This window comes from Culex quinquefasciatus, chromosome 2 (assembly GCF_015732765.1).
Source record: "Culex quinquefasciatus strain JHB chromosome 2, VPISU_Cqui_1.0_pri_paternal, whole genome shotgun sequence".
In the NCBI taxonomy this organism is placed as follows: domain Eukaryota; kingdom Metazoa; phylum Arthropoda; class Insecta; order Diptera; family Culicidae; genus Culex; species Culex quinquefasciatus.
In genome coordinates this window covers 210178929-210205153 of record NC_051862.1, presented here as the reverse complement: position 1 = coordinate 210205153, position 26225 = coordinate 210178929, and the positions used below count along the sequence as shown (strand labels likewise).

Genomic DNA, 26225 nt, shown 5'->3' with positions numbered 1-26225 from the left:
AAATTAAAATGCATTTTTCTGCATTGATAATCATGTTTGGGCATGTTTAAAAATGTTTTGATTTTTTTACGAAATTCAAATGAACAGCACCGCAAAAAAATATTTTTCGCAAAACATAAAATTTTCGTCAATACTTAGATATTTTGGAAACTAATGATGGCAAAACAACTGGACAGGTGTATAATGCATTTTAAAACATGTTTTTCATTAAAATGTTGAAACCATGGCTCGTTAATTCAATTTTTATACTTTTTTATTTTTTTCCCCTTTGTTAGAGTGGTTAGAGTGGAGAGACATAAACCACGTGGACACTTTTTTGGGAATCTCAACCCCCCCCCCTTTCGTGGATACAAAAATTGGATGGATTGTCCATACAAAAAAAAAAAAACTTTTTAAAAATGGAGCGTGGACAATCGCTTTGGAAGTATTTGGCCTATTCTATCACCTCCTATCATTACATTTTGCCTATCTATTTTTTCATGTTTTCACAGCCACTTTTTCAAGTTTTTTCTTGTGTTTCACATTTTCTGCTATAAAATGGCACCGTTATTATTGAAATTGTAAAAAAATGCGTAAGGCATAGTCTGGGACACTAGAAAAATTATCGCATACTTCTTTTTACCTAAAATAAAGGAAATGTTAGAAAAAAACACAGCCAAATTTGACACTTAAAAATGAAATTTTTAAACACATTGGCAAAGTCACATAAAACAAGTAAAACTTTCAACCCATAAATTTTCTAAAATTTTAAGAGTTCTTCTTTCCAATGCTTTTTAAAGATCAAAAATTCGTTGAAAAAATGATTTTTGGCGAATTTTTAAATCGAAGCCCGTCTAAAGGCGGAGTTGGGTTGTAGTGGGTTAAATGGACTCGCCGAACTCAAATTTATTGTTAAAAATAAGAAAATAAAAAATACGAAAAAAAAAGTTTTTGGGATTTGCTTAAATTATTTCAATCCATGCGAAGTTCCATAATTCGTATTATCGAGGTTGCATGTAATCGTACTTTCATCCTAAATAAATATTTATTAAAAACACACTGAATTGTTGTATTGATAACATCGATTTCGTAATAAATACTCTAAAATCTAAAAAACTTATGGGAATGCCCTCAGGCTATTACGACGGTTCAAAAGCTCTACAGACATAATAATCACCAGACAACAGACACCGATTTGAAGCGATTTTTTCTTTCTTCCCAGTCCAGGTATTATCCAAGCCACGGTGTCATAATCACACACCTCCCCAGGGGAACTCACACAGCTGATCCGGAGACGTTCGCATTTGAAAGCTGAAAAAGTCCCACAGCATCCTCCAATCAGCTTAATTTATGTGAGGCTGGCATAATGCGCTCATTATGTACTGCTCAGCAGCTACCATTTTTCGCGAGGAGGCCGTGGTCGGGTCTGGGTCGTTGCCACTTACCGGAGATGAGATGCTAGCAAGGTGTGGTGGACCCAGAGTCAAGGTAAACCACGCGAAGAAGGCATTACCGTGATGTTGGTTTGCGGTTTGGGAAAAGAAATTCAGTAACAAAACAGAAACATGGAAAAGAAATTTCGCTCGTGCGTGAGAGGTACGACATTATTGCGGGACGAGAGTACTCTCTTGATGACTTCCAGCAATAATTAGGATTTTTTGTGACGATATATGAAAAAGTTAGTTCGCAGTTCTCTATCGTATGACATGATTCTGATTTTTAATTTTGCAGTTATTGCTTTCTTTGGGGAAAAATATTGCAAAACAATTTCCTTTTTTCAGACCTTAAATAATTCAAAAGGTCTCTGAAGAGAATTTAAAATATTTAAATGAATTTAAAATAGAAACGATTTCCTAAAAATTTCGCTAGTTTAACCAGTTTTCATCGCACAAGTATATTTGAACATAACATCTTGCACGAACATCTCCCGCTGTAATGTCTCATCCGATGTGTAAACCCGTCCAAGTCAAGTTTCTCTTCGACGATCGTCCAACGCTTGGCTGGCTGCAATGTACCTCCGACCCGTTGAGTTTGTCGTTGACTTTCATACGGTACGGACGTGTTTTTCGCGCGCGCGCATCTCTTCGTTGCTACGTTACTGAACTTGAACGTCATCTTCCTAAGGTGGGATTCAGCAGCTGTGGTTCCAATGCTGTTGCATCGAGGTGCATCTCTACTGGAAATCAATTGCATGTGTTTAACCGAGATTTAAAAACGTGTTAATTGAAAGTGCTTTAAAATTACCAACTACGGATTTGAAAGTTTAGCCAAGTTCGTTGCTCTGCCAGAGTTCGAGTTCGTAAAAGATCGTTGTGCGTGGGGGATTTTTTGTCCGTTTGCCATTTAAACAAGTGACCCGAAGTTAAGCCAGGTGATGGTGGCTGGCTGGCTGGCGCTTAATGGAGCTTCAATCAACTGCTGACTGAGTGACCAATTATTTGCGCTGGGGCGTGCACACGTGAACTGCGCGAGCGAGTGAGGAGAAAGTGTCATGTTATTATTGACATCGACGTCGTCGTCGTCGTCTGCCAGAGATGCTGAAGACAGAAAGAGGCAAAAGTGATATTTTGTGTTAAAAAGTCATTATCGGTAAATGAGAAGACGGATTTCAGTTCCGGCAATTATACGGAAAGTGATACTCGGTGACAATGTTGAGTGTGGAGAAATTGTGAAGAAAAAGGGGGTGACCTAAAAAAAGAGAATTTAACTGTGCTAATCAAATTTTATAAATTCATCTGTTTCAAAGTTTCCTTTCCAAAAGAGTGTCCATATAGTTTATGGATGGTCCCTAGGATGCATTGAATAACGTTTAATTTTGTATTTTCATAAACGTAATTCTGTAGGATAAGGAACATTTTCATGAATTCATTGATATTTTGATAAAAAAAATTAAGTAATTCAACTAACTGCTTAAAATTTAAACTCAGTCAATCGTTTCTACATCCCGTACACCAAGTTACATATTTAATGTATCAAGTTTTCTCAAAACTTCTTTTTTTTTGGTTTGATTTGGTTTAACTAAAATATGTTTTGCCTTCCTCACCTCACTGAGGCAAGGCTATAAAATCACTTGAAAAATGAACTTTTTAAATACACCTCCTAGATATTCCTTCACGTACACCTATCGACTCAGAATCAAATTCTGAACAAGTGTCTGTGGGGATGTGTGTAGACACGATTTTTTCCACACGATTATCTCAGAACTGACTGAACCGATTTTGGCCGGATCCGCCTTATTTTGTTCGTTTTGGGGTCCCCTAAGACCCTATTAAATTTTATTTTGTTTAGTAAAGTATTTAAAAAGTTATACCAAAAAAAAAAGATTTTTGTAGGGTGATTTTTTGCATAACCTCAAAAGGCCGGGTCTTTTTGTTTACGTGCGAGAGTCACGCCAGATGCGAAACGCCCGGTTGCCACATTGCTTCAAATGAGAGTCTGCATGTTTTCTGGAAATGTCTGTATCAGGTATATATTTTTTTCATAAACCTATTTTCATTATTACTTTGTAAATGTGAGGAAGGCACCACCCACCTAATGGTGGATTAAGAAACGTTTTTTTATTGAATGTAAATTTAAGTTATGTTTGGAAAATTAATGCATTTTAAATAAAGATTCTCATAAGCGCTGTTTAATTTACAATTTATAGGATTCGAAATTGAATAAAGTAAGATAACTAAAATAGGAGAGCTGTTGCTTAAAATTTCGCTAAACAACTGTTTTAACTATTTCTGGCAAAGTTTTTGGTTATGTTAAGAGCTAATCGAAGAAATAGGTACATGGAAAACAAATTTTCCCTTCTTTAGTTCATCTCAAATACTTGATGTTGACAAGCTTCACCCCCTTCGATTTTGTTTAAAATTATGATATTTTTTATTAAGTGGTCAAAAAGTACAAACTTTTGAGTTAAAGGGTATTACGGAGGCTTAGTTTTTTTTGACAATGTTGGGACGTTGCAAATATTTTTTGAAGTTGTTGTCCCTTGACTTTGGTCTGGGCCGAGGGGGGGAGAGGAAGCAAAAAATAAAAAAATATAAAAATTTAAGTAACAAACCATCTTCTCAACATTTGAATGAAAAAAGTGTTTTAAAGTGAATTTTACACCTGCACAGTTGTTTTGCAATCATTAGTTTTCAAAATATCCAAGTATTAAATTTTTTTTTGTTTCGCCGAAATAAAAACTTTATACAAAATATTTTTGATCGATCCCAGACATGCCAAATATGATTTTAAATGCAGGAAAATTGATTTCTAATTGTTTACAGTTGGTTAGACTTCTATTCCCTTTAAAATTTTGAAAATTTTTGGAAAAAATATTTTTTTGCCCCTGAGTTTTCGAACAAATTTTGAAGGGGTGACATAAACTTTGAAAAATATTTGCAACGGCCTTATAAATTTATGAAAAAAATAGTGCTTTTTTGAAAGTATTGAAAATTTATTCGAAAAAGCATTCAAAAATCATTTTCTAGATGTAAAATAAAATTTGGGTGTTTGGTACGGTATGTCCACGCATCCTTCCTCCCCTGTTGATTCTGTGAAATGTGATCCGTTCACCGAATCTGTCTCTGCAGTTCATGCAACGCAGTAGGCCTGGCCGCTTTAATTTTTGCTGTACATTTTTTGGGTTACTCGGATGTACTGCAATTATTAATATAGACAGGAAAGGACTTGAGGCGTAATCTAACCGCAAGTTCTTCCAGGATGCTTTCTTCGGACTGGCTGCGCTTGTGTTCGATTAGATTAGATTAGATTAGATTAGATTAGATTAGATTAGATGTAAAATATAATTTGGAATCAAAAAATACTTTTGTCATATTTTGACAAAAAATCCCATATTCGAGTTAAAGACATAGTAAAGTTGAAATTTTATAGAAAAATTATCATTTTTTAACCCTTTAAAACCAAACCTCGCCTTTAGGTGGGCTTCGATTTGAAAATTTACCAAAAGATCTATTTTTCAACCATTTTTCGTCTTCAAAGGCATTGGAAAGATGAACTCTATTTTTTTTAATTTATGGTTTGAAATTTTAATTTAAATTTGTTTAGCAAAATGAAGCAAGAAAAACATAAATCAAACGTTTAAAGTTTTTTTTTATAGAAAATCAATCTGCTTTCATAACTGCCTTAACACAGCAAAAAAAAAAAAATCGAAAAAATAAATGCTTGAGAATAAAAATATTTTGAAGAGCTGAGACAACTCTCTACAAGATAATGAAACTCATCTTTATTTATTTTAATTCTTTGTAAAGCCCGATAAAAAATGTAAAAGTAGAAAATTAAACTCGTGTAAAATTTTCTAAACTGTTCACACTTTCCTTAGAAACAAAAGGTCAGGTCAACATTGCCACAAAAATGGCAAGGAATAAAACATATTTTGAATATTTTTATGAATATATATATTCTGAAAACTTTTATTTTAATTTTAAAATGGACCTTACAGTGTAGTGAAGATGAAAACGCTGCATTTTATCAAAAATCAAGTATTTTTTGATTCTAAATTTACATTCCATATCCAAATTTAATATTTTTTTACTGGTGATTTTTGATAAAAATCGCAAATTTAAAGTCACAAATGAAAAAATCATAACTTGGCGAAAAACATACCAAAAATCAAAAAATACAAAGGGGTGATGTTTGTCAAAATTCATTTTTTTTTTGAGAAATAGATATTAAATTATTTTTTTTTGCAGATTCTTGAATACTGCATAACACTTTTTTTATGGCCAGCCCCTACATTTGTACGGAGACTTTTATGAAGAAACCAATGTTACAAAATGGCTTATTTGAACCTAATGATTCGATGGATATAGTTTCATCTAAATTAAAAGAAATACAAATGAAAGTCGATAAATCGACAAATTTGCGAAAACGTTAAGAATTTCTCAGAAGATTGTTATGATTTTTCATTGTTATGACTCACACAGAAGTTGCCCCGACCCCTCTTCGATTTGCGTGAAACTTTGTCCTAAGGGAAAACTTTTGTCCCTGATCACGAATCCGAGGTCCGTTTTTTGATATCTCGTGACGGAGGGGTGGTACGACCCCTTTCATTTTTTAACATGCGAAAAAAGAAGTGTTTTTCAATCACTTGCAGCCTGAAACGGTGATGAGATAGAAATTTGGTGTCAAAGGGACTTTTAAGTGTAATTAGACGCCCGATTTGATGGCGTACTTAGCATTTCGAAAAAAAACGTATTTTTCATAAAAAAAAAAACACTAAAAAGTTTTTTTGGAACATGTCATTTTATGTGAAAATTAATGTACTTTTCGAATCTACATTGACCCAGAAGGGTCATTTTTTTATTTAGAACAAAAGTTTTCTTTTTGAGATTTTGTGTTTTTTTCTAACTTTGCAAGGTTATTTTATTAGAGTGTAATAATGTTCTACAAAGTTGTAGATTCTACAATTACAAAAAAATGATGTATATACATAAGGGATTTACTTGCCGAGCTCCCGTGGTGTAGTGGTACGGGTTTCGCTTTGTAAGCGGAATGTCGATGGCTTGAAACCCATTTGGCGAGGCAAAAGGGGTAGGTTGGCGACTGAGTCTGAGCGTTGAAGAACTCTGTAACAATACGCAGAGAAGAGCTTCAAATGCTACTTTCGACTCGGTCACATGCTCTCAGGCAAAATTCGAGCTGAAGATTGGGATATATGATCGGTAACGATCTCTAGATGGGTCAAAAATAAACGAGATTTCCCCTCAATCTCGCTCATCTCTACGTCTTCGGATCGGTCTCTCGTGCTCGTGTGGCATGGCATTTGGGGGATTGGTCTGGGGAATGAGAGGGGGCAACTGCTCGAATAATTCGTCAAATACTGTCTCGCTCAAACAATAGCGCTACCGTCAGTGGGGGTGACATTGGGTCGGGGGTGGGGGGGGGGGGGGAGGTGAGATTGGGTCAAAGTGATTTTTGACGGATTTTACCATTTTTCAGGTTCTTCTCAATGAAAATGAATTCTGTTGAAAAGATTTTGTAGGAGTCATCTTAAGATGACTTCGCTAAAAAAATCTCGTTCCTAGAACAAATCCTGTTATTTTGGCAGCTGTCTAAAGTTGGGGTATGTTTTTGGCCAAAAATGACCTCTCGAAAAATCATTTTTCTAATATTTTTGTTAGAATTGCTCGAAAACTACCCAAATGTTTGAAAATCTCCACTTCAAACATTGTAGCGTGTCTTTACAATTCCCTCGAACAAGAAACACTGTTGGATGACTTGGTTTTACCATATCGTTGTATTTGAGCATCATTTTAGTTTCATTTGACCCAATGTCACCTACTCTAAGGGGTGAGATTGGGTCAATTTTAAAACAATAGGCATTTAAGGTAGTGTTCATCAAAATCAACCATATTTTGGGAAAATGTTAGTAAACTATCTAAGAACAAATCTACGTTGAAAGATTTTCGATGTTATTAAAATTGTTTTTGTTATTAAGAAAATACGAAAGGTGTATCGTTTTTTGACCAATAGTCACCCCCACTGACGGTACGGAAGACGATCGTTCGGCAGGCTGTGTATAGCAGCAAAACAGAAAACCTGAGAACAGATCATACTACAGTAGATACGCAAGTGTCGCAGTGGTCCGTATCTGTTCACAGTAAAAAAAGGGGTTTACTTGTAAACATCACGAGTTATCGTGATTTTACGACAAAAAAGTTTTGAAAAAGTTGGTCGTCATCGATCATGGCCGTTGATGGTCACCCGCGACAGAAACGGACGACGAAACAAAGAGAAACACACAAAGTATTTTTTAAAAACTTATGTTTTGTACAATCGCGATAACTCGTGATGTTTGTAAGCAAACCCTTTATGTATATATTTCAATTTTTTTTTAATTGTCTGCTCTACAACTTTGTAGAACATTCATATACTCTAAAAAATATCCCCGTAAAGTTAGAAAAAACACGAAACTTTAAAATGAAATATTTTGTTCTAAATGAAAAAATGACCCTTCTGGGTCAATGTAGATTTGAAAAGAACATTAAATTTCCCATATAATGACATGTTCCAAAAAATTTTACAGTCAAGTAATGGAAAATGCGAGAATTTTTAACACTTTTTAGTGTTTTTTTTCGATGAAAAATACGTTTTTCGGAACTCTGAGTACGCCATCAAATCGGGCGTCCAATTTTACATAAAGTCCCTTTGACACAAAATTTCTATCTCATCACCGTTTCAGGCCGCAAATTATTGAAAAACACCTCTTTTTCGCATGTTAAAAAATGAAAGGTGCCGTACCCCCCTCCGTCACGAGATATCAAAAACGGACCTCGGATTCGTGATCAGGGACAAAAGTTACCCCTTAAGACAAAGTTTCACGCAAATCGAAGAGGGGTCAGGGCAACATTTCCTGGTTTCGTGTGAGTTGGTAGAGAATTACCCACCTAGAATTTATAAATGAGTTACTAATTTCTCATACTTTCAAAAATGGGTTTGTTATTCAATTTCAAACTCCTTTACAATCATCAAGTTTGCTTTTTCAAACAAAAAACCATAATTTTGCTTTAAGGTGGAAAAAAAGTACTTAATCTCGCAGAATGCGTAGACCCAGAAAGTTGTCGTTTGCGCCACAATGTTTAAGTAAAAGATTTTTTTGTTGAATCCATAGTTATCATTTAACGTTTAACATAAAGCAGTTGAAGTTCATTTATGCTTTTTACTAGCTAAAAAATACCTTTTTTCGGACACACCAATCACATAATTATGGGTACATGTCATTTCTTAATGTACGTTAAATACACAATTATATTCCCTTTGCACACTGCATGGACACAACAAAGTTACACAGAGAATGAATTTTTGTACACAAAAAAGAACCTTTCACAAGTAATGGCTTGAGAATGCACTTTTCAACGAGTGGGCTCAGAACAAAAAAGATGAAAAATAATCATCATTTCATATTGAGGAAAAAATATGCAAGGTTTTTCCACTGCTGCAGAACAAAAAGTGTGAATGAAATGCAGTAGTTTACAACGTGGACAGGTGTAGACAGACAGGAAGGAAGAAAAAAAAGGTTGAAATCATCGTTTCGCAAACAAACGAGCATGTGCAAATAAAATGAAATTGCAATTAAAAGTGTACACCGAAACATCACATATAGTGTATGAACAACAAGCGTCAGTTTTTCGCCAGCCCGGTTGTGTATGAAATTTCAGCATACAAAGTATTGAAATGTGTGATGAAAAGTGGGCAGAGAAAAAAAACGTACCCCGGTTGGGAACTCAAAGTGGCGTAAAAAGGGAAAACGAGTTTGCACTTCTGGTTGGACGATACCTTGGGGAGTTGTGTCGGTTGGTCAGTGCTTGTCCATTTTGGTGAAGTACACAGTTTTTTGATTTTCGATCAGGTCAACGTTCAACGCTGACTGACGTCAGGACAAATATGGAAACTATCTGTGCGTGAAATTGTGTGTTGACTTGCTGTCTAGGAATTTGTTTATTTGGACTGTCAACAGAGTATCATCTACTAGGTTAGAGTGAGGAATATGTGAGTGAGGCTGTCTGCATAACAGTGCTGTAATAATATTCCAAAATTCCAAAATCAAAGTTTTTGCACTGAAAAAAAAAAAAAATATTTATATCATAAAAGACTCACAATAAATGACTCTTCTTTATCGTAGACTGAAGTTATCCACAACAGAACAAAACTGCTATCAATCAGTGAATAATCCATTAAAACCTTCATTTTCGGTTCGTATTCATTCAAACGTTAAACCAACATCAGTTGATTGGTAATTCCATCCCTTTTTATTTCCCAACAGGCCCCATTTTTTCTGAAAAGAACCCTACATTTTCGGCACTACCCTCTCCAGGGACTGAAGCAATGCAATGCATTTAATATTTAACCATGCGATAAGCCACTTTTCGATCGCACGCAAAAGAGCAGCACATCATGATGTCACCACCCCCACGACCACCGCTGGGAAATATGCCCAAATTAAATGTAAATAATCGCGGATTAATTGCCCAACCAGCACCGACATTGACGCTGACACTGGTTCTGACAGCCACGGCGGCGATGGCGTTGATGACGTTCCCCGGCGGCCACGCGGCTCCCTCACTCGCGTCCAAATCCTGGCCACCGATGAAAAATTACGACATTTGGGGAACGCCCACCGCTGCTGGTGGTGGTGGTGATCAAGGGGACCGGAGTGGGGTCTCGCGGGACACGGATTTATCATCGTCGTCGTCACGGAGGATGCTGTCGGGATTTGACCCCAATTTGGCGAATGGAACCAGATTTCGGCGAAGAAATTGGACTGGTCGGAACGGCGACAGTGAGTCCGGATTTGGAATGGAAGACGGATTAGCGGGGGAGAGTGATATCCTCGGATTAGGCGAGAGGAATGACTTTGGATTCAATCGGACCAGAGGACGGAGTGCGAAGGGTGAGTGTACTAGAGTTCATTTAATAATAATATCTTGTATTTTTTTCAATCCGATACTTATTCATAATAACATCAAAACTTTGCGAATGCGTATGAGCCAAGATATGAGCTTATTAACATTGAAAATCAGATTGCTGAGATATTGGCTGAGAAATTGGGACCTATTTGAATGAGACTTCGGTGAGATTTTGAAAACTCCAATTTTCCTGTTTGGTTATCTTTTATTCGCTGTATCTCAGAAAAAATAGAGCTCAATCTTCAATGTTTCAAAACAGAAATTTTAAATCAAGACTAACATTTCAAAAGGCTTAAATATTTAAGAGCGATGCCACGAGCAAAGCATACCCATCTCGCATCGACCTCACCAATCTGCCTGAAAATGTCAGGGGTTGTTTGTACTTATAGTTTAACATATTAAATAGACACTTTTACTTTTAGTGAATTTTTTTATTGTAAATTTTTGCTCGGGAGACCCCTTAGATCCCATTTTCTGGTGATAATTTTATCATATTCGTGTTCCAATTTCACAATAGGAACATGCATAAAAATGCCTTAACCAAAGTGTTCTCAGTCTCAGATGGTAGTCCCAGATGTCCCCTACAAGCAGCAGGTCGAACCGAGTTGATATCTGGATGGAACACTTTTTTATTTGAGTTTGAAAATTATGCTATTTTTTCACTAAAATGCCAATAACTCCCTTTAGATTTAACCAATTGGGATGCTTTACCCTGCATTTTGTTGCATTTTTAAGCCCTTTCAGATGCATTTTAAATTTTGAAAATGAATTGAACTTTGCCTAAGTTATAGCCTTTTTAAGATTTTTGACGTTTTTGAACCTTCAAACTTTGTGTCCCGATTTCCCCACTTCCCGTTGACCTAGAGTACTCATATTTTGGCCAGATGCTAGTTTTATATGTACAAACAACCCCTGAAAATTTCAGGCCGATTGGTGAGGTCCACACAACGTTCCATACAAAGGGGTATGCCCCCGTGGACTCGCTCTTAATATTAAACTCTTTTGAAATGTTAGTCTTAATTTAAAATTATGAAAATATGGGTTTCGAAAAGATCTGAAAATTTCACGCGTGTTTCATATTTTACCATTGAAAATCGCAGATATCGAAGTTAGAAAATGGTGGGTTATTTGTGTGAGACTTAAAAAACATCAATTTTCCTGTTCTTAAACCTTTGCATGACAAAGGGTCGTATCATCATAGTTCAAAAACGTAAAATATAGAGAGTTTTCTCAGCTTTTCATTTTTTTTTCAAAGGTGGGCAAACATGTGCACTTATTTAAAAAATGAAAAACTGCGACAATTTTTTTTTCAAAAAAGTTACCTGAAAATTGCTTTAACTTGAAAACGGTGCACTTTATCAAAATTTCACTTAAGAGCGAGTTTTTCACCAATGTGTAACAGGTCGTATCGAGGTGCTCCGATTTGGATGAAACTTTCAGCGTTTGTTTGTCTATGCATGAGATGAACTCATGCCAAATATGAGCCCTCTAAGACAAAGGGAAGTGGGGTAAAACGGGCTTTGAAGTTTGAGGTCGAAAAACATTAAAAATCTTAAAATTGCTCGCATTTCCGTAAAACTTCTTCAATTCCAACTCTCTAAGATGCATTCGAAAGGTCTTTTGAAGCACTTCAAAATGTGCCATAGACATCCAGGATTGGTTTGATTTTTTCTCATAGCTTTTGTAAATTACTGTTAAAAATGGATTTTTTTTAAATCTTAATATCTTTTTCCAACATCCTCCAACACCCATACTCATATAGGTCAAAAGATAGGTAATTTCATGGACTATAGCGTTAGTGACAAAAAGTTTGAAAAAAAATGAAAATCACATTTTTTTACCGTGTATAATTCATTTAGTGTAGTCCTTACAACTTTGCCGAAGACGACACATCGATTAAAAAAAATGCTTCAAAAGATTCCGATTTTTGAATTTTCATATATCATTTTTGTTTGGACAGCTGAGCAATTCTCTACCAAAACCGGAAATGGATTTTATTTGTATTTTTTGATTTGGCTCAAACTTTGTGGGGGCCTTCCCTATGACCAAAGAAGCCATTTTGCATCATTAGTTTGTCCATATAAATTTCTATACAAATTTGGCAGCTGTTCATACAAAAATGGTACGTAAATATTCGAAAATCTGTAACTTTTGAAGGAATTTTTTGATCAATTTGGTGTCTTCGGCAAAGTTGTAGGTATTGTTAAGGACTATTTAGAAAAAAATAGGTACACGGAAAAAAAATTTTGGTGATTTTTTTTATTAACTTTTTTTTCACAAAAACTCAAATTCCCAAAATACGTATTTTTTGATTTTCGAGATTTTTTTATATGTTTTAGGGGACAAAAATCCGCAACTTTTGAGCTATAGAGAAACATGGTCAAAAAATCTGCCGCCGAGTTATGATTTTTTGAAAAACTGGTGATTTTTGGAAAAAATCGAAATTTCATACATAAAATTTTTTGACCTCATTTTTTTATGCAAAATTGAATTTGCAATCGAAAATTACTTTACAGATTTTTTGATAAAGGGCCCCGTTTTCAAGATATAGCCACCGAAAGTTTGATTTCAGCGAAATATTTGCAGTTTTAGATTTTTAAAATAGTGACCATGAGTGACCATCTCTAAAAATATTTTTTTTTGAAAAGTTCAGAAAATTTGCTATAAAATTGTCTAAGAGACATCGAAGATTGGACCTCTGGTTGTTGAGATACAGCGGCTAAAAGAAAAAGAAACACGAAAATTGAAGTTTTCTAAGTCTCACCCAAACAGCCCACGATTTTCTAATGACGATATCTCAGCAATTAATGGTTTAATTTTCAATGATAACACATGAAGCATTCGTGAAATTTTCCGATCTCTTCGAAAAAAATATTTTGAAAATTTTTAAATGAAGACTAACATTTCAAATGGGCATAATATTCAATGTTTGGCCCTTTTAAAATGTTAGTCTTGATTTAATTTTTTTCAAAATATTTTTTTCGAAGAGATCGGAAAATTTCACGAATGTTTCATGTGTTAACATTGAAAATTGAACCATTAATTGCTGAGATATCGTCATTAGAAAATCGTGGGCTGTTTGGGTGAGACTTAAAAAACTTCAATTTTCGTGTTTCTTTTTCTTTAAGCCGCTGTATCTCAACAACCAGAGGTCCAATCTTCGATGTCTCTTAGACAATTTTATAGCAAATTTTCTGAACTTTTTCAAAAAAATATTTTTAGAGATGGTCACTCATGGTCACTATTTTTAAAAATCGAAAAACTGCAAATATTTCGCTGAAATCTAACTTTCGGTGGCTATATCTTGAAAACGGGGCCCTTTATCAAAAAATCTGTAAAGTAATTTTCGATTGCAAATTCAATTTTGCATAAAAATGAGGTCAAAAAATTTTATGTATGAAATTTCGATTTTTCCAAAATCACCAGTTTTTCAAAAAATCATAACTCGGCGGCAGATTTTTTGACCATGTTTCTCTATAGCTCAAAAGTTGCGGATTTTTGTCCCCTAAAACATATCAAAAAATCTCGAAAATCAAAAAATACGTATTTGGGGAATTTGAGTTTTTGTGAAAAAAAAGTTAATAAAAAAATCGGGAAATTTTTTTTTCCGTGTACCTATTTTTTTCTATATAGTCCTTAATAATACCTACAACTTTGCCGAAGACACCAAATTGATCAAAAAATTCCTTCAATAGTTACAGATTTTCGAATATTTACGTACCATTTTTGTATGAACAGCTGCCAAATTTGTATGGAAATTTATATGGACAAACTAATGATGCAAAATGGCTTCTTTGGTCATAGGGAAGGCCCCCACAAAGTTTGAGCCAAATCAAAAAATACAATAAATAAAAATGGTCGAAATCGGCCGGTTTTGTAGAGAATTGCTCAGCTGCCAAATTTGTATGGAAAATTATATGGACAAACTAATGATGCAGGATGGCTCCTTTGGGCAAGGCACCAAAAAAGTTTCAGCCAGATTAAAAATTATTTTTTTTTAAATTGTGGTTTGGTTGGGCGATTTAGCAGAATGCATTACTGTGAATCTTAGCAACGTATAACAGCCCAGAGCATTATTTGACCGGGTTATGAATGTTCGTAAAAGGGTGTTTTAGAAAAAAAAATTGACATTTCGGCAATTTTTTAATATTTTTTAAAATGTAAACTTGGACCTGCAATGCAAACATTTGAGATTAATAAAGTTCACCGATTCTGAGTTACCTTAGTTTTAATGCTGTTTTTTAAATAAAACTTTCAATGCCGTGCTCAAAAATGTAGTGGCCTTTTTCTAAAGATCCGAAAATTATACATAAAAATGACTCTTGGGCAAATTTAGTCCAGCCAAACGAAATGTTTGGAGAAAAACTAATAAGTCAAATGAAGTTTTGTTGAATTTAGGATCTAGACTGAAATTTGAAATAGGCATAATATAGATTGTTTTCCCTTTAAAATAGAAGATGAGATTACAAAATTTTACATATTTTTCTTTTTTTAACATTGAAAATTAGACCATTAGTTGCTGAGACATTGGCATTATATAACGTAGGAATGGATGAGACTTGAAAAACTTAAACTTTGTCTTTTTTCGTTTATTTGCTGTATTTCAGTAACCAAAACTCTGAACTTTTCGAAAGAAATATTTTTTAGGATCATGGCCACTATTAAAAAAAACCAAAAAACGGGAATATTTCAGTAAAAAATAAATTTGAAATGGGTTCATCTTAAAAGCGGTGCACATTATCAAAAAAAAAAAATGTCAAGTACTTTTCGATTACAAAATTTATTTTATATTAAATACTGAAGTTATGTTTTTTTACATAAAATTTCTATTTTTATTTACATACAATGTACATATTTTGGTCCCCTAAAACGTAAAAAAAAATTAAAAATTAATCATGCGGATTGTAAGATTTTTTTTCGTAAAAAAAATAATTTAAAATCGACAAAATTTATGTTTTTCTGAATATCTTCATCAATACCTACAACTTTTCCAAAAACACCAAATCGATCAGAAAATTCCTTCAAAAGTTACAGTTTTTGCCTTCCTCACTTCAATGAGGAAAGGCTATAAAATCACTCGAAAAATGGACTACTTTATTTGACCTCGTAGACCCACCTTCACGTATACCTATCGAATCAGAATCAAATTCTGAACAACTGCTTGTCAAATGTGTGAACTGTAAAGGTAATCACACAGCAAACTACCGTGGATGCACCGCCAGGAAGGAATACCTCGAGAAGCTGGAGAACAACAAAAAGAAGAAACCAGCCAACTCAACGCAAAAATTTGCCAGTTCATCGGCTGCAGCTCAAGTCAACCAGGGATCTGCTGGGAAACCAAATCCACCCGGGTTTCGGACGTACGCTAACGTCACTGCTGGAAACACAGCACAGGACGGGGTAGCTGATGGTGATCTCTTCACGATCACGGAATTTCTTGCCCTCGCGAGTTAAATGTTGACTCGCCTTCGTGGTTGCCGAAATAAGGAGCAACAGTTCTTAGCCTTAGGGGAACTTATGACGAAATACGTGTACTCAGCCTGAGTTTTACAACTGTGATTTAACATTTAAGCTTCCTTCTCCTATCCCCCATCTTTAACAAGTGAAGTAGGTTTTTTGCTTGATTTTCTTGCTTTTGTTTATTCTTTGCTCCTATTTATAAAATCGCATATTTAATTTTCTAAGCACTAATTCAAAGTTGTAATGCACACGATTATCTCCGGACTGGCTGAACCGATTTGGACCGTTTTGGTCTTATTCGATCCATCTTGAGGTCCCACAAGACCCTAGTTAATATTATGAAGTTTAGAAAAGTACTTCAAAAGTTATGCTTAAAAACAATTTGGCTAGAGTTTGAAATATTTTAAAAAGGGTGTTTTTTGTAAGAAAACCCATCATGCTATATATTGTTAGAAAGGTATTTGAAAGACCTTTCTAACGCGTTTAAAAGATTGAAGATCTGACAATCCCATCAAAAGTTATGAGCACTTAAGTGGTACGTATACACTTTTTTGATGCCGGATCTCAAATATTTTGATGAAAAAGTTGTCCGGATCTATCATGCAACCCATCGTTGGATAGGTAATCAAAAGACCTTTCCAACTAGCCCAAAAGATTGAAGATCTGGCAACCCTATCAAAAGTTATAAGTACTTTAGTGTTTTTAATTAACTTTTTTTTAGGCCGGATCTCAGATATTTTGATAAAAATATGAGAGGAAGGCACCAACCATCTAAAGGTGGATTAAGTAACGTTTTTTTCGAATATTTACAACCATTTTGGTATGAACAGCTGCAAAAACTTTATGTAGCCTTGTATGGGTGGCTTCATGCAAAGAACAAAAGGTAAATAAATACTTTTTTTCTGTATAAATACATTTTTTGAAAGATGTTTTTTTTTGTAAAAATGTGGAATTACTTTAACATGATAAAAAATAGTTATAAGACAACAAATCTGAATATTATTGAGTTGTGAATTCACCATGATTGTTTACTTATGTTGAATTATATTTAATCAAGTATGAAACGCCAGTGAAATTTGAAAGAACAAAATAAGTTAATAATTCTTGCTACAATCTCTAGTGAGCTTGGCAGTAAACCATACCTCTTGCTCATCTCTTTACAATTAGAGACAGTCTGTCTGACAAAACTTTACTCTCATTTAGGCATATGACATGCATCATCTCCTGAGATCCGCATGGTCGTACTTGTTTAATTTAATCAAGGTAAACCATCTCGCTCGTGATGTCGATGCCAGTCGAGAATGCTCAGTTCACGCGCGGAGCACCGGTTTTTGCTGCCAGCCAGCTTCATGCTGGATGTGTTTTTCGAGGTTTTCCCGCGCTAAGCTCGTCAAGCTGGAAGGTTGATCAGCTTTATCGCTTTACCAGCGAATGCATATTTTATGCTGGTGGATGCTGTCTGTGTGTGTGTGCACTTCCTCTTCCCGGGAATCAGGTAAAATGTGGGGACAGAGTAAGGAGTATCCACCCTTGTGAGCTCTGACGGATTTGGTGTTGGGACAGTGGTTGTTATAAAAATCTACTTTTTTATCTTGAATTTTTCAAGATATTTTCAAATTTTCATAGAGAATATGATACTTGTTCCCCAACTGGTTTAAATAGATGAATAATACAACTTGGGCACCACTGGCATTGTGCACCAAAAAGACCACCCGTAAGACCTCGACACATCACATCTTCAACTCTTGTTTAGCGACGTGGTGATGTTTTGCATAATCGTTTATGGTGGTTGGATTTGTCGGGGATCACTTCCACATTAATCCTTTTGCCGGCAATAACGGTGGTGGGAGCCTTCCGGAAAGGTTTAAAATGGAGAGCAATTGGCTGCTATGTTACGGAATATGAAACGTTAGATTCAATAAATTGAATTTGTATCGCGTTAATACAAGGTTTTGAATTTCGTTTGTAATATCCGTGAAGGCAACCCCGCTCGTAATATTTACGCAAAAATATATTGTAAAACTCTTTTAATAACAAAATTGATCACCGGTCATCAATCTGTCCAATCTCGTGCTCGCCAAAAACAAAACAACCCGAAAAAAAAACTCCCAACAAAACCCATTTCCAAGTGCCATCAGTTACACCGATTAATATGAATTTTTAAAATGCTACACACCCTTCCCCTCACCACTCTTTTTTTCTTTGCAGTGCTCAACTTTTTCCCGGTCCCAGTGGACGACGAGTGCCTCTCGGAGGACGGCCTGCGCACCGGCCAGTGCATGAACGTGTACGAGTGCCGCATCCAGGGCGGGGCGGCCCGTGGCCAGTGTGCCCTCGGCTTCGGCGTTTGCTGTATCTGTAAGAGGACCCCCATCTGACCCCCTCCTCCCTTCATTTTAGCCTGCTGATTAATTCACTTTATCGCTAAACTTTGGGGTTAATTTTGAAACTTTTTTCGGATCTGCTTCTTTTTTCTCCTCAGTCACGGCCACCTGCGATCAGGAGATGGCCAACAACATCACCTACTTTCTGTCGCCGAGCTTCCCGGCGCTGCTGCCCAAGGACATGTCCGTCTGCAAGCTGAAAATCAAGCTGATGAGCGAGGAAATTACCCAGCTTAAATTTGATTTCGTCCATTTTGCATTGGTAATTTTGTTATAAGGGAGTTTGATTTCGGAGGGGTTGATGGTGTCATTGCACTTTTCATCTAATGTAGTTAGCTTGATTTTAACCTGTTGAATGAGTTGATAATATGTGGTGGGTTTTCATGTACAGGTGTCCAATTTGTTTTTTAAATGCTACTAGCTGATAAGCTGAATTTTCCCATACGAAATAGTATGAAGCATTTACTTGACCTGGGATGGCCCGGTTTTTTTTTCAGTCGAGGTCATTTTCTGGAATGAAGTTTTGTGATCTCTAGAGCTCTTTAAATTAAAATATTATTTTTTAAGAGCTCCAGATTGATCTCTCTGGAGCTCTGAAAAAAAAGCCAAACATTTAAAGCCTTTTCAGAGATTTATTCCAAGATTGACACAAGGATCTGGTTTACACACTACGGATGTTTTATAAATGTCACACAATTAACTTCAATTTTCTAGTCAAAAATTCTAATTTGCCGCATAATGTTCGTAATTAAAAATATAAACAAGGCAATACGTACGATTTAGAACTCAGGTTGTCAACAGATTTTGATTATCAAATTCCCGGTTTTCACCGGTATTCTCCCGAGACAAAAGCAATTTTCTCGTATTTTTTTTTTTACAATAAATTAACATGCTGTTAATTTGAGCTGAGCATCAAAATACTTTTAGAATACATACTTTTAGTAGACGTATTTTTTAAAAATATTTTCAATTTTTATGATATCTTTTCAAGGTTTGCATTAGTTTTAAAAGAAATCGTTTTTATATATATTTTCAAACCTGTAATTTACATAAACTTTAAATTTTTCATCCCACAAAAATTAAAAAAAATCCAAACTCAAAATAAAACATTGTTTTTTTTTTTTAAATTATTATGCAGATTATTACAAGAAAGCAGGAATATTCAAAAAGAGAGATTTTTTTTAAAAAAATAGCATTTTCGGTGCTTAAAAAAACCATTGGCTGAAATTTTATAACTGCTTTCCCTTTGACCAAAAAAAAACATGTTTTATCATTATATACAATCTTGGAAGCTGTCCATACAAAAATGCTTTTAAAATTTTGAAAAATCATGAACATAATTAATGTTGTTTTTACGCTCGATTTTGTATCTTCCGACAAATTATTGAATTCTTGGATAAAAATAAATTCTTTTAAAAATAAACAAGGTCCATATGAAACACATTAGGTTATAAGACCTTTTTAAAAAATACTCCAGATATCCACAAAATTATCATTCCCTGATGTTTTTAATTACTGGAAATGCATTTTTTATGTTATAACACAAATCGACCAAAAAGCATTTGTTGAATAAATCTTAATATTCCTAAAACGTCTAAAATCAAATCAAATCTACTGGATTTGAAGATTAATAATATGATTTGAACCATCAAGAACATGTTTTACTTACATTAGAAGTATTTTTTTTAAATAGAAAGTGACTTTGTTGCCAGCTTGATAAACGCTGAAATATTTGTTTTTTTTCAGATATCAAAATGTAAAAAAATAAAATAAAATACATTATTCTCATGAAAAAAATACCAATGATTTATTTTTTGACTTTGCAATCACGACACGGGATGATAGGTATTTTTCTATTCAATGTTTCAAACACAACTTTTTTTAAATATCGAGTGTCGCAAATATTTCGTAAATTTTGATCTGATGTGATAAATTTAATAAAAAATCTGCATGTTTTCCTCAAGAATTTAAAAATGAAAAAATAAAAAAAATATAAAATTGAAATCACAACTCACAATTCCAATGGATAAGTTGTTAGAAAATGCATTATAAACTGGTAAAGTTCGTTTGCAATCATTAGTTTTCAAAAGATCTATGTTTTGACGGTGACCGAGCCACGTAGCCCAGTGGTAACGCTTCCGCCTCGTAAGCGGTAGATCGGAGTTCAAATCCCGGCTCGGACCAACACAACTGGTGATCTTTTCTTTTCTGGAATCGATTGCTTAGTAAAGGGAAGGTAGTGTATCGTCACAAACTGAACCTTATCACGACACCTTAGGGAGGCGACCTATGGAATGTTAACATTATTAACCTTAACATGTTAACATTAAGTTGAGAATGAAACTGCCACTGAATCCGCTTTGTAAATGCCGGCCCCGATACTCTTCAAGGGTGTTCCCCTCAGGAACTGGGAAAGATTTACTTTACTTTATGTTTTGACGGAACAATTTTAAAATTAAAAAATATTTGTAGCAACCTTATTTTTATATAAACATATTTAATCTTTATCACATTAAATAAAGAATTCATTAAAGGTTGGTTTACAATCCAAATCCAAGCACATCAAACTACATATTTTGCTCAAAAAATCAAATACTTTTTTGCTATCTAAAATCTGCTATCACTGTTCAGATTGTTGTCAAGATTTTCACCAGTTAATGGAAATTAACTAATTAAATGATTTCATGCATTTCAAAATTTTCCCGGGATCTCTGGAATTCCTAAGGTTTGAAAAAATCCCGTTACCAAGAAAATTAAAAATCCGTGAAAATTGAACGCACGTCTTGTGTCTATTACAAAATGCCAAACATAATTTTCCCGAATTATCCATTTAGAATAATTAGAATCGAATTTTTATTTATAAAAAAATAGTGCATTTAAGTAAAAAACTAACTTAATCCACCTATGTGGTTGATGCCTTCCTCACTTTTTACCAACAATGAGTAATATGAGTGGTTTGGACACATATTTCAGCTATTTTTGTTAGCTCCAGAAAAATAAGTACACAGATATAACTTAAGTTGTCATAACTCGAGACAGGGTTGCCAGATCGTCAATTATGTGGACTCGTTGGAAAGATGATTAAAAAAAGTACATAAATATCACTTAAGTGGTCATAACTCGAGACAGGGTTGCCAGATTTTCAATTATATGGACTCGTTGGAAAGATCTCTCGATTACCTAACCAACGATGGGTTGGATGATGGTTCCGGACATCGTTTACATATTTAAGATCCGGCTTCAAAAAAGTACATAAATATCACTTGAGTGGTCACAACTCGAGACAGGGTTGCCAGATCTTCAATTATAAGGACTCGTTGGAAAGTTATCTCGATTACCTAACCAATGATGGGTCGGATGATGGTTCTGGACATCGTTTACATACATTTAAGTGAGATCTGGCTTCAAAAAAGTACATAAATATCACTTAAGTGGTCATAACTCCAGACAGGGTTACCAGATCTTCGATGTTGTGGACTCGTTGGAAAGGTCTCTTGATTACCTAGCCAACGATGGGTCGGATAATGGATCCGGACATCGTTTACATGCATTTAAGTGAGATCCGGCTTCAAAAAAGTACAAAAATATCACTTAAGTGGTCATAACTCGAGACAGGGTAGCCAGATTTTCAATTATATGGACTCGTTGGAAAGGTCTCTTGATTACCTAACCAACGACGGGTCGGATGATGGTTCTGGACATTGTTTACATACATTTAAGTGAGATCCGGCTTCAAAAAAGTACATAAATATCACATAAGTGGTCATAACTCGAGACAGGGTTGCCAGATCTTCAATGGTGTGGACTCGTTGGAAAGGTCTCTTGATTACCTAGCCAACGATGGGTCGGATAATGGATCCGGACACCGTTTACATGCATTTAAGTGAGATCCGGCTTCAAAAAAGTACATAAATATCACTTAAGTGGTCATAACTCCAGACAGGGTTACCAGATCTTCGATGCTGTGGGCTCGTTGGAAAGGTCTCTTGATTACCTAGCCAACGATGGGTCGGATAATGGATCCGGACACCGTTTACATGCATTTAAGTGAGATCCGGCTTCAAAAAAGTACAAAAATATCACTTAAGTGGTCATAACTCAAGGCAGGGTAGCCAGATTTTCAATTATATGGACTCGTTGGAAAGGTCTCTTGATTACCTAACCAACGATGGGTCGGATGATGGTTCTGGACATCGTTTACATACATTTAAGTGAGATCCGGCTTCAAAAAAGTACATAAATATCACATAAGTGGTCATAACTCGAGACAGGGTTGCCAGATCTTCAATGGTGTGGACTCGTTGGAAAGGTCTCTCGATTATCTAACCAACGATGGGTCGGATGATAGATCCGGACGTCGTTTACATGCATTTAAGTGAGATCCGGCTTCAAAAAAGTACATAAATATCACTTAAGTGGTCATAACTCGAGACAGGGTTACCAGATCTTCGATGTTGTGGACTGGTTGGAAAAGTCTCTTGATTACCTAACCAACGACGGGTCAGATGATGGTTCCGGACATTGTTTACATACATTTAAGTGAGATCCGGCTTCAACAAAGTACATAAATATCACTTAAGTGGTCATAACTCGAGACAGGGTTGCCAGATCTTCAATGTTGTGGACTCGTTGGAAAGGTCTCTTGATTACCTAACCAACGATGGGTTGGATGATGGATCCGGACATCGTTTACATGCATATAATTGAGAACCGGATATATGTGAAAACACATTTTTATACATAACTTATGAACTACTTATCGAAACTTCAAACAATTCAATAGCGATGTATGGGACCCTAAACCAAGTCGAATGCAACTGGTTCGATCAAAATCGGTTCTGCCAGTGCTGAGAAAACTTGGCAAGATTTTTGAACACATACATACATACACACACACACATACACACACACACACATACACACACACACAGACATTTGTTCAGTTTTCGATTCTGAGTCGATATGTATATATGAAGGTGGGTCTTCGAGCTTTTAATAAAAAGTTTATTTTTAGAGCAGGATTATAGCCTTACCTCAGTGAGGAAGGCAAAAAATATCCTTATATAATTTCCCATTTTGTTAGACCTGAGTTGTTCTCGTTTTTTCCAGTGGAATCAAATTTACGACTTTTGCCGTGTTTTTTAATTTGTTTTTTTTTTGTAATTCAATAAATACAGCGATATAACTAAATAATACACAACTCGACATTTTTGAAGTTGATGTCAGTAAACGCCTCAGTTTCGTCAAGGTATGATAGAAATGGGATCTCTGAACACGCTTTAATCACCAGAATTAAATTTAGTGAATTCTCTGCAAATAAATAAAATTGTAAATTTGAGTATAAATGCTATGGAATTATGTTAGACAACCATGCGTTCTCTCATGTAAGCAACCATGCGCACACCCTTATTTTTGCTACCCCCATAGATAAACGTGGGTGCGCATGGTCGCTTTAGATAATTGCATAGAAATTGTACCCAAATTTTCAATTTTATTTGTTGGAAGGGATTCCACTAAATTTCAATTCTGTCGATTGGAGCGTGTTCAGGGAGCCCAAATCTATCATATCTTGACGAAACTGAGGCGTTTACTGACATCAACTTCAAAAACGTCGAGTTGTGTTAGCTTTTTGAGAAAAAATGTGCAAGAATTTTCTTCAATACTATAATAATATTGCGATTTTGAAAAAAATAAATAAAAATGATCAAAATAATCTTTTCTCCCCAGGGCCAACCCAACCGCCGAACGGGCATCTGCGACGGCGACGTGTTCAAACTGGCTGGCGGCGTCTTCCCGTTCAACCTGTGCGGCCAAAACAGCGGACAGCACATGTACTACGATCTGAGTCCGAAGGCCCGTGCCGACGAGGAAATTGAGCTGGAGATGAACTTCTCGCCGCGCTCGTTCGTCCAGCGACTGTGGGAGATCCGGGTGACGCAGATTCCGTTTAGTCAGAGGGCGCCCAGCGGGTGCATGCAGTACTATACGGGGAACGAGGGAATCATCCAGACGTTCAACTTTGCCGAGAATGGACGGCATCTGGCGAACCATAACTACAGGGCGTGCATCCGGCAGGAGAAGGGCATGTGCTCGGTGGCTTACGAGCCGTGCCACGATCAGTCGTTCCGGATCGGGAATCCGCTGGAGAGTAGTTCTGGGGGTGGTGGGGGATCTGGGGTTGGTGGTGGTGGTGGGGCGGGAGGAGCGGCTGCTGGAGTACCTGGAGGAGGGGTGGGTCCGGCGGGGACGGGAACGTTTACGGATCCTGGGATTGCATCGGATCCGTTGGCTCCAGCGGCGGACATTCCGGCTGCGGATGTCGGGGTTCCGGGGGAAGCGGATGCTGGGGAGACTCCTGGTTTGTTGGATAGTCCGGCGAACGATGAGGGAGTGGCTGCGGACGAGCCTGCTGTGGATGATTCCGTGGCGGACGAATCTTCCCCGGATGAAACCCAAGCGGATGATCCAGATGCCGAAGAGGGGTCTGGGGGTGGAGGAGGAGGATTCTTTGGAAGTTTCTTCCCGTCGTTTTTCTCGCGACGAAGTATCTTCGACTCGTACCGTAGCTTTGAGGGATCTCACCGGCAAGGTCGCTACGCGCGTCAGTTTGGCTCGACCTGTACGGATCGAATCACGTTGCCTTGTATCGTGGAAGATTTCATTGGTGCTGGGATGGGAGACGTCCCGAGCTGTAGTCCCGTGCACTGTGGCAATTCACTGTGTCCGCTCGGGGTGTCACCCTGCCGGGTGGAGACTTCGGTGACCCCGTTCGGGCTGGGGATCCACTTTGGTGAGGGGTTGGACAAGGGAAGCCCGGAAGACAATATTGGGGCGTGTTTGCGGTACAACCAACTTCCGTGTGCAGAATGACGCAAACATTCTAGATTTAAGCAGTGCGTGTGGTTGTGAACGAGAATGATAGATTATTTATTAGCTGTGAGTGTCTGCCAGTAAAAGTAAGGCTAAATTTATATCCGATGAGCGGTCGTGGTTTTTTTTTGCTTCGAAACTCCTCCCTCCTCAAACAAATCCATAAATAGCTATAATTTGCATACGACCTGAACAACCAGACACAGACAGCAGCAATATCCTGCAGGCATACAACCAATATTAAAAGGACAACACAAATTGTTTCCCCGTTTGCCGACTGTAAGTAGGTATATGAACAGCGAATAACCCTTTAGCGAACATTTAATATCGGGAACCCGTTGCTAGACTCGATTTTTTCAGCACTCGTCTTAGTTATCGCACTTGGCAGGACTCGTTAGATAAACGACCTGTGTATAAAAATTGAGTTATTCTAAAAAAGGGTCGAGGGTTAATCAGATAAGAGCTGCGATTATCGGAAGTACATTGAAGCAGATTTGCCCGCTCCTCGAATCACTAACTTCCCGAACCTCGTTCCCTTTCAGGTTAGTCAGCATTTAGAATCGTTGAAAAAGCAATATTCTTTTATGGGCTGACTTAATGCTTTATTTATGAATTCCTGCTGCATTTTGTCCGCGCCCCGCTGCTGCGTTGGTTAGGCTTTTCTCGGTTCCGGCTGCTTCCGACGATATCTGCGCTGGTTTAAATGAAAATTTAATCCAGCAATTTTACGACGCCAGCGAGGGTAGAGGGAGGCAGAATCGGTCCGAAGATTTGGGAAACGGTGGTGCCGGGGTCTGTTTGCATTGACTTTGGTTGAAGTGTTTTTGGTTCTGGAAAATGGCGCGTGACGACGGCGAAGACAGTTGAGTGTTTACGATTATGTTGGGCTGGGCTGGGCGAGTGTCCTTCCAGGAAGTTGTGGCGACTTGTGGCATGGGGAAATTGAAAGCAAATTTTCCTAAGTAAAGGTCGTTGAGCTAGGGCTATTTATTTTAACATTTAGGTTAATTCCAAAGGGATATTTGAGAATTTCATGGATAAAATCGTATTCAAATTCTTCACATGAATTTATTTTGAATTTGCTCTAAACTTGTTTGTAAGTCTCGAAAATAAAACCAGTTGTAAGGAA

General features: G+C 36.5%; 1 protein-coding gene across 4 annotated transcripts; it reads left to right on the top strand.

The window, feature by feature from the left end:
* Positions 1–2020: 2020 nt before the first annotated feature.
* On the top strand, positions 2021–25207 carry LOC6033296. Of its 4 annotated transcripts, none has more exons than XM_038257550.1 (6): positions 2021–2103; positions 9599–9668; positions 9740–10366; positions 18051–18200; positions 18325–18488; positions 23954–25207. In XM_038257550.1, the coding sequence occupies exons 3-6, from the start codon at positions 9871–9873 to the stop codon at positions 25094–25096; spliced, it is 1953 nt and encodes a 650-aa protein (XP_038113478.1). In that variant the 5' UTR covers positions 2021–2103; positions 9599–9668; positions 9740–9870; the 3' UTR covers positions 25097–25207. The 4 variants fall into 4 exon arrangements, with proteins under 4 accessions (XP_038113478.1, XP_038113476.1, XP_038113477.1 ...); XM_038257548.1 differs by having other exon boundaries at positions 2040–2103; positions 9326–9668; XM_038257549.1 differs by lacking the exon at positions 2021–2103 and adding an exon at positions 8873–9465.
* The last annotated feature ends 1018 nt before the right edge of the window (positions 25208–26225 follow it).

Excerpts from the sequence above, each read along its gene's own strand:
- LOC6033296 (XM_038257550.1), top strand. The coding sequence starts at position 9,871 with ATGATGTCACCACCCCCACGACCACCGCTGGGAAATATGCCCAAATTA. Across the intron at positions 10,367-18,050 it reads CAGAGGACGGAGTGCGAAGG|TGCTCAACTTTTTCCCGGTC; the intron begins GTGAGTGTACTA and ends TTTTCTTTGCAG. Across the intron at positions 18,489-23,953 it reads ATTTCGTCCATTTTGCATTG|GGCCAACCCAACCGCCGAAC; the intron begins GTAATTTTGTTA and ends TTTTCTCCCCAG.